Genomic DNA, 9488 nt, shown 5'->3' with positions numbered 1-9488 from the left:
GAAATTACCTGTTTAGAAAAAATAGAATTTCGATTTTAATTTAATATTTCCTTTTTTAAATCAAATTCAAATTTGACAATTAATAATCATAAACCAGTATCTTCTTTTCCAAGTAAAATGCAGGTAAACGAAATTAATAATTGCGACCCGAAATTTTCCTTTTCACGGAAAATATGGTTAATTAAAATATGAGACAGGTAAAATAAGAAAGAAGAAAAGACCAACAGGTGTAAAAATCAAGGTGTTTAAATGGTTAAATCACTTAACGTTGTTCAAACAGACACTGTATTTAACCACTGATGTTAATACTAATGACAAACGTAGATAATGCTTAAGGCTTTAGCATATAGGTTAGGCCTCAATGTAAACAACTACCTAGCTTAGCTTTAGCTTAGCTAAGGGTTAGCCAGCCTAGCCACCAAAGGGTTCGTTTACACTGTGGCCCGATCATGCGAGGGGTCAGAGTTCCCCCGGAAGCGTTGGTTAAGACTTCCGTGTCACGATTGTAACTATGGCGACAAAACAAACTCTAGTGGGCAAACATGTGAATTGCAGTTTGTAAACAGTAATGCATGTTACATGAAATGTCGGCGCATTTCAAAAATACAAATAAAGGACACCACTCGTTGCTGTTTTTACGACGTGGGGCTTCACCTCAGTGTTTAAGAGTGATTAACTTTAAAGGACAGCTTTGCGCTGTAATAGATGGAACAATAGCGATCTCTGTGGATCGTCTCTGTGCAATTTTATCTGAGCACACAAAAACAACAGGGTTCTTAACTGTTGGTTGAGTTTCAACGTCAAGCTTTACTTGAACACAAATTTAAATAATTCCTATTCAACCACACTCGGACATACGCAGTGTTTACACGAGAATTAATTGAACAGACACAGATAAGCTAATAGTTTATCACGGGGATTGCCGTGGGACACGCACAGACAACCTGAGAAATAAAGACTAATCTGTGAGGAGAATATTCGTCCTTGCAGTGGAACATGCACTGAGTGACAATCAGATAAATAAGGACTAAGTTAACGTTAACGTTAGACGAGGAACACGCTCATCCGTCCTTTACATGGTTATTTTTAATTACTGCAGTTTTAATTTCATTCAGCTCTCTGACTGATACACACACACATATAGCTTTGAAAGACGCTGGAACACGCAGACGTCAGTAAGCTATACTTAAAGTATTTCAGAAATTGAGGGACACGCTCAATTCTTACCTTATCGTTGTGTGAGATTTTATATCTTGGGTTATTTTACTGCAGTTACAATAAAATAAAATAAAAATAAAAAGAATAGAATAGGGAGGCAGACTAGGCTAGAGTAACAGCTCTCTCTGTGTATTCACTCAGCAGACATTCATTCAAACAGAGCGTGCGGCGCTCGCTGCATACGTCATACACACAGACTCTCAGAGGTTCGTATCTGTCCTCCGCATACTACGAAAACATAATTACTTCGTATATGCTTACAATTTTAGGTTAAACTGCCCGCATTCTCCACCATAATATGTAGCGTTTATACGCCCGTATAAATCTAATTAATTATTATTCATAACGAATTATGATCAATAATTAATAATTTAATTATTTTCAGAATTTACTGTAGCAGAATCAATAGTATGATTAGTCTATCAGTTCATCCCATGAACAGAAAGCATAAACAGTTATTAACTCTAGGAAATATAATATCTTCCTGGCCAAGAAAGAATAATCCCCAGCTAACAATAAATTACGAAGTAAATTAAGGGTAAAAGCATAGATAACTTAGATCGAAGTTCAAGACACTAAATTCATAAGCAGATACACAAGTAATCTCTTTTCAAATACAAACAATACGTTATTGATTATATACTAACACATAAAGCTAATATCTAACACAAACACGCACGCACGCATACACACACACTCATACAGGTTGCTGAAGAAAGAGAGTGAGAAAGAAAGAGTTTGAAAAAAATGAGTTTAAGAGTGAGATGATGAAATCTCCAGATTCTATGCACTTAGAAGACATAACCTGAACGAACCATCAAGCATTAATTCAACCCTTCTGTCGTTTTAGGCAGGTTATTAAATTTATATCAATGCACCAGTTCAGTTTTAGTCTGGAGGTACTTGCGTCTTTGCTTTTGCTTTTGGGAATTCCTTTGGTGAGCGTCAAAGGGGGTTTCCCTCGTTCGTTCGTAGGCTGGCCTCCTCGTGCTTGGATAAATGTCTGTGGCGTTGATGTCGGATGGTTGAAAAGTCTTTGAAGTTGAAAGCGGTGCGTTGCAGAAGAAACGTGGCTCGAAATCTTGTCACACAACTTAACTTAGAACCGAGACTCACAACGGAAAATAAAGGAAATGATAACTCAGAAAAGAAAGAAAATTGAGAATAGCGTAGGCTAGTAAGATGGCTTGAATAAAGCTGTTGAACCCGTTCTTCTGATCTTAATTTGGTTACCCGTCTGAGAAAGCGAGAACAGAGAGAGAGAGAGAGCTCTTCTCTATCAGAACATTTTGAATGAACCAACCCCCCCAGGTTTTTAAAGGGTTTTTTAAAACAAAAAAGGTTTTGTTACTCCTACAAATATCCTGACTGCTTCTTTGTTTGCAAAGTCATAAATCATGTCTTCCCTGGGGAATCTCTAATTGAAGACCAGATGCAACAGTTTAGGCATGATTCTAATTATCAGAATATGAAACATTTTACACAGATTTAATTCCAGCCATCTTGCTAGTTGTGTTCGTAAGATAGCATTGATATGAAACAGTACACACTTTCATTCACACCTCTAATAGTTATAACAATTACATGAATTATATGGGATCAAAGCATATTAAAACACACACAGGTGAAACAACACACGTAAAACAACATAGAATTCTGTAATTGCGTGATGTCTGATCATAAGTCCATTGAAAATTGTTCTTGAATGATTTTATGTATAGTTATTGGTAAAAATCAGTTCTCTGGTTTGAAGAGAACAGAACTCTGTTTGTTCATTCAGAGGTCTAAAGGAGGGGGGTTCAGGAATGTTGTGGGGGTTCAGTAACATCTGCTGGTATCGATCCGTCTTGCAAACTATCAAAGTTGACCAATAAAAGTCGTTGGTCCGCAGACTTCCTGGAGACTGTGAATGATTCATGGCTCGGGGTTGGGTAATTTGAATCTGGAATGTGAGGACTCTTGTGTCAGACCTTGGTCTCTGTCTTTCTCTTAACCAATCAGTAATTTGGCAACAAAGCTAGCATTGACTAGTTATGTGTTAGTGCTGGGGGCTCTTGTAATTAGTCAGACCGATGATCATGAGATGTTCTGAACAAATCTTTTCTCCTCATTAATCGAGAAGCAGCGAGTTTGAATTAATATTCTGGAAGAAGATTAGTTTGTGGTTGGTTCCTTCTCATTGTCGCTACACTCCATCAGGTCACCTGATGGAGTTTTTTCGGTTCCTTGCCACTGTTGCCTTTGGCTTGCTCAGTTGGGGATATTTAATTTAATTAATCAATCAACAATACTATTGATCAGCATTACCAAACGTGGACGTTTTCCACTAGAAACAAACATTGATGTATTATTTTAATTTAATACTGTGAAGCTGCTTTGATACAATCTGTATTGTGAAAAGTGCTATATAAATAAACTTGACTTGACTTGACTTGACTATAATACCCTTTTGATGACAATATCTGTAAATGTTAAAACTGTAACTGCATTGCACAGGTCGAAGGTGAGTCGTCTGAGGACACCAGGCTGATGGAACTGGATGAGTCGCAGAAGAGCGAGCACACAGTCTTCGTCATGCCTCCTGAACCCCCTCTGAACGATGGTCCTGACCCCCCTCCCAAATACAGGTACACACACATAGGGATGTCATAATACCAACATTTCAGTCACAATGTCACTGAAATCCCATGAGCTACGAATGCAAATGCGCCCCATGATATGCCAACCACATTTATTTTTGTTTTTAAATTAAAATGTTTTACAAAATACACTTTAAATTAAAAACAAAAATAAATTGTAAAATTGGATTTACTTTTTTAAGACAAGACTGTCAAAAGGGTATTACATGAACCTCCCGTAATGTTTTCAAACCCTCATGAGTTTGATTAAAATGCTGATCAATATGGTCAACAATATATACTGTGCATATATATATATATATATATATATATATATATATATATATATATATATATATATATATATATATATATATATATATATATATATATTTCTTAGCTTTTCCTTTTAACAAAACACTCTGGCTTGTGTTATCCGTCAGCCTGCTGACAGTTATTGGAACTTTCCATTACTCTCTCCATATTATATTATAAATAAATATAAGTTTGAAGTATAGTTTTTTCTCGTATAAAATCATTTTGGTGATCATATATCATTTTCAGACATGCGCAGACCTATTATGTACTGACGCAATTACGCAGTTAACAAACACTTAAAGGGATACTTCAGGATTTAGCATTAAGCTTTGTATTAGTAGAAAACCTGTAGTATTTTCGAATTACCATGCTTTCCACCCTCATATCACCCTGAGATGAGAGATTTATGTATTTTTTGTCTGGAAAAAATCCTCTGATGATGCAAAAATCATCATTTTGCGTCATCTGAGTATTTTTTGGCCAGAGGCTAAAGACTACAGCCAGTAGTAGGGGCTGTCCCGCATGTGTTCAACCCGCCCACAGGAGGTGGGATCTCACTCACAGAATGTACACAGTGTCAGCCGTCTTTCTTTGGAAGCTTAGCTAACAGGCTCTTGTTCTGTGGAGAAAGCTGAGTAGTAGGAGAAAGCTGACTAGTAGGGGTTACCATCCTCTTTTTCCTGAACATGTCCGGCCGTCGAGATCGTCCAAAATGTCCGGGATTCAGCTTTTGCTTTCTGCAGTTACCATTCATTGTTTACATGCACACCTTTTGTTTCAATCTAACTGAATTCATTCCGATTGGTGAATCTGAATGTAGTGTTTACATGAACACTAAACAAGTGATCGGTTGATGTGCGTTTTAACATTGCTAAGAAAATTCCAGCTCCTCCATGAGAGATACAAGACCGGTGCGTCTCAGTAATCACGCCACCGGCCTCGCGCCGTTCTCCCGCGGCCCTCCGCCTCGTCCTGCTTACCACAGTAAACATAATGAATGGCGACTGTAGAACGCAAAAGCCGAATCCCGGACATTTTGGGCGATCTCAAAATCCTGGGCAAACTCGTCACGGAGACTCACTAGCAGCTAGTGGTCTTGTTGTTTTCAACTGCGCTCTCTTACCGGTAGGCGTGGCTTGGGAGTGGCCTCCTAGGGCAGCGAAGCAAGTGCATTCTGGGAGTTGTTGTCTTTCATCCTCATAAGCCAAAAATACATTTTCTGGCTTTTCTCAGTCTAGAAAGCTCCAAATTCAAAAATAATTTCACATTTCTTCTACATAAATGACCTATTTTAAATACACATTCATCTTTCCAGAGGTGAAGTATCCCTTTAAAAGTGTTAAACAGTCATTTGCATTATTTTTTTGTAAAATAAGGGATCAAAATGGACAAATTTGTTATTAGAGGAGAAAAATGAAATAAGGAACATACCAATTGAAGAAACATGCTAACAAGAAGAGTCGTAGCATCAGCATCGAAGGTAGAAGAGTGCTGGAAGAATAGAAGAATCAGTTGGCTGTCAGTGAGCGATATGGGCTTACCTTTCTGTTTGCTCTGTAGTAAAGTACTGGGTACATGTAAAACCTACAATGTCAAAAGGCATTTAGATACCACCCATGCAACATTTGACAGGAAATATCCACCTAGATCTCAGGACAGAGCTCTCAAGATTACCAGCCTTGAAAAAAATGCAATTGCTGAATTTATCTAGCACTTTATACAATACAGATTCTTTCAAAGCAGCTTCTCAGTTAACAGAAAAATTTGTGTTAATGTTAGACAATAGTGTCATTATACATCTCAATTTAGTTCAATGTTGATTCAATTTAGTTCAATAACAGTGTCAATGTGTAGCACAGTTTATCAGTTATTAAAGGGGTCATGAACTGGATTGTTTTATTATTTTATAATGTTGCCTGGGGTGCCCTTATAATGTTAGTATGATTTTTACATAAAAAATTGTCATAATTTATAAATAAAAGCCATTTTTCCAAGCCTGATTTCTGCCTCAGATTTGAACGCTCCGTTTTAAGGGGCGTGTCTGCTGTGAGACTGCAGTGCAAACGCCCACTGCTGTGATTGGCTGACATGCTTGCAATGAAATAGCTAGTATTACAGGAACTCTCTCGAAAACTTGTACTACGTTTTTACTAATACAGCTATCGAGATTAACAAATCGTGAAAAGTATCGTTTAAAGCATTATATTTAAATCTATTCCATCACATGAAAGGTTGCAGCATGATGAGCACTGACTGAGCAGATGACAGACAGTCTGTTGATCGCGTGAATAAAGATCTTATCATTGCAACGCAATTTTTGCACTCTCACAAATGCTTACACCAAATCACAATGCAAACACGATGTGAGTACACAGTAAGAGCTTCGTTGTGTAGCCTAGTGTAACAGTGTCATTATTTCATCACGAGTTTGGTAAGTGTCCAGATAAGCTCTCGCGGCTCGCGCTGTGCTGTTTGATTGACAGCTTGGGCGAAAGGGATCGTTCTTTGATCGCTTTCTGTAGGCTATATAATTTAATAACAGTTTAAAAAAAGATTATTTTCATAATACTACGAGAAATTATGTGAAGTTGATCGTTTAGTCGCTGATGCATAAACAGTATTGAACGATTTTAAGAGAAATATCTGAACTTGAATAATTACACAGAAATCACTGATCGCAGATCAGGCATTAGAATACACATGGTTACTTACATGTTGCTGGCAGATCCGTCGGGAAATTGTGATTGACTGATTTAATAAAGTTTAACCATGCTGGAATCCGAAGGAAGCTTATGCAGACGGTCTTCTTCCACAAACAGGAACTGCACAATATTTAGTAAACAGCATGTTTATTGCTTGGAAGTAGCTCGATCCGGTAGCAATCATCATGTCGTCCTATGTTATTTAGCATGTTTGGGCGAATCGGTGGGCGGGGCTAAACAGGCCGTGTTGAAGTAGGCGTTGATCTTCTTTTGTGGAGGCGGTGTTTTATCCTCTTTGACGTCATTGTTCCCCACTTTGAAAAACGAGTCGTTTGCTGAGCCTGATGTCTATAAAAGCTTTTATTGGACTAACAAGGTAGTTTTCAGTTCTGAAACTTACAGGATATTATTATAGTATGATGATCTCTTATATGTCAAAAGCTCAAGGAAAATTTGATTTCTCAGTTCATCACCCCTTTAAACAAATTCAGTTCATTTTAAACGGCTCTACAAAAGGCAATAGTGTCATTATTCAGCTGAAGTCAGTTCATCAATTATAAATTAAAATGATTCGGCTATAAAGCAGCTCTAAAGAAGTCAACCCACTAGGAGATAATCAATGCAAAACATCAAATGCTCAAAGATAAATATAAAAGATGCATACCTGACATCAGAAAGATACATAGTGTTGAATGTATGGAATATGCCTCAGACTATGGGCTCATCTGGCTACAGAATAGCCCTTAGCTTTTTGCAGCTTTCCCTTAGTACTTGTTTACTTTTCATTAAGATAAACATTCTCAAAATGGAGACTTGAACTAACAGTTAGAATTTGCACTATGATCTTAGACCTGTGGAGTTCACATCCTCTTAGGAAACAGGAGGTAATTTGCATGCAAGAACCTGGGAAAAGGCATACCTTCTGCAGAAGGGAAAGTATCCCTAAACTCTCAAGTCTTTATTATGATTTAGTCTACATCTGTGGGGATGAGAGTCATTCATTTAAGCAATTAGGACTAATCGCATGTTTATATTCAATCCTGGGTGGATATAGGCTAGAGCCTATTCTGCGGTCAAGCGCATGGCACTTTTTGCCAGGGTCGATATTGTCCCCACCACTTTTTAAAACATCTCGCGGCACGAATGTACCAATTCTAAAAATAAATAAAACATCTCCAGTTAAATGGCAGAGCATTCATTTCGTTCGTTTTTTAACCCTCTGAGGTCTGAGCTGTTTTCTGGGCCCTGGAGGTGTTCTGACATGCTCTGACATTTCTGGTTATTTCTGTTACTTGTGACATTTTCATGGCTAAAGTCTAATTACACTGTATTCAGCACAAACTCACATATACAATAATATATCAACAGCATGTATGTAAAAGTTTGTAGTTTTGAGATAATGACATTTATGCGTGGTTTGTGAAAATACAAAAAAAAAATTCTCACTGAAATAAGGCCATGAAACCCATACTGATTATTTCTTCACAAGACTTTTGAAAATTGTATGACGTAGCCTAGAATATTTGCTGCAAAACTATGTGAAAATCACCCTGACTGCTCATTCAGAGAAGACAATATATTGATTTAAAATTTTTACGACGTGTTTTGTGTGAATAAGCCTTATGCGAGAGCTCATTAATATGTATGGCTTTTCTCACCTGAGAAAGACAAAGACACTCCCCTAACGGCCCTATTAGGAGCTATCAGGCCCCTATCATTCTGAGCAACCTTGCACAATACTGTAAATGAGGAGATTTAAAAAAGAATGGCTTTTAGATTGTTTGGATTTATTTACACAACATAATCCAAATAGACACAACAAATGGCAAAAAAGCACTTATTGAAAGACAGAGACCTTTGTGCCATTCCTAAAAACATTGTACATACCTTTCATTTCCAAGGTGTTTGATTTTCACTTTACCATGTTCATGTTCCAGAGACTCATGTGAATGTTGAAGTCGGCAGGACTCAGTGGCATCTGGGCCCTGAAAAAAAAGTGAACATACTGATATCAAGAGAAAGGCCTGCACGATTTTGGAAATAAATATTAGATTTTTCTGGTTAAAATTGCTTTTTAAAATTCACAAAATACACACACACACACACACACACACACACACACACACACACAAATGTTTCCAACAATATATAATATAATGAACACCAGGTTTGTTGTGCCTTGTAGGCATAGGCTATGCGCAGTGCTGGGTAAAATAATAATAACAATAGATAGCAGTATAAATCTTCCAAAATATTTCAGTAACAACCAAGCTAGAGAAAAATATATTGATTATCATGTTACTTCAAATGTTTCCATTCGTTATGATGATATGAAATGAGATAATAGTAAAAACATGAAGCCGTTTGGTGTGTTTTGCTTTTCAAATTTTCAAATGATACATTCAAACGCGATCGCGCTGCAAAATCTGATACATTCAAACGCGATCGCGCTCAAATATAAAACATTATGGTTACCGCGTTTGACCAGATATCCACAAACACAGTAGGCCTAACAGTAAACACGGGTCTAAATATTATAATATTCCCCATATATCTAGCAACAGTTCAACTGCAATGTGACATTTATGCAACAATAACAAACATGTAAGAATTTCTTACCTTAAATCTTTCT

At 37.2% G+C, this 9488-nt stretch overlaps 1 protein-coding gene across 6 annotated transcripts in view; it reads left to right on the top strand.

Annotated features, from left to right (window-relative positions):
- Window positions 1-9488, top strand: part of dennd4c (DENN/MADD domain containing 4C) — a 228618-nt gene that overhangs the window by 125104 nt on the left and 94026 nt on the right. For all 6 annotated transcript variants that reach the window (XM_079866350.1, XM_079866349.1, XM_079866348.1 and 3 more), the window contains exon 15: window positions 3715-3845. In XM_079866350.1, coding sequence (XP_079722476.1) covers window positions 3715-3845 — 131 coding nt within the window. The remainder of the gene's footprint in view (window positions 1-3714; window positions 3846-9488) is intronic.

Source organism: Squalius cephalus, assembly GCF_949319135.1.
Source record: "Squalius cephalus genome assembly, chromosome: 3".
In the NCBI taxonomy this organism is placed as follows: Eukaryota; Metazoa; Chordata; class Actinopteri; order Cypriniformes; family Leuciscidae; genus Squalius; species Squalius cephalus.
The sequence above is the reverse complement of the archived record's forward strand: the minus strand, read 5'-3'. Positions and strand labels throughout refer to the sequence as shown.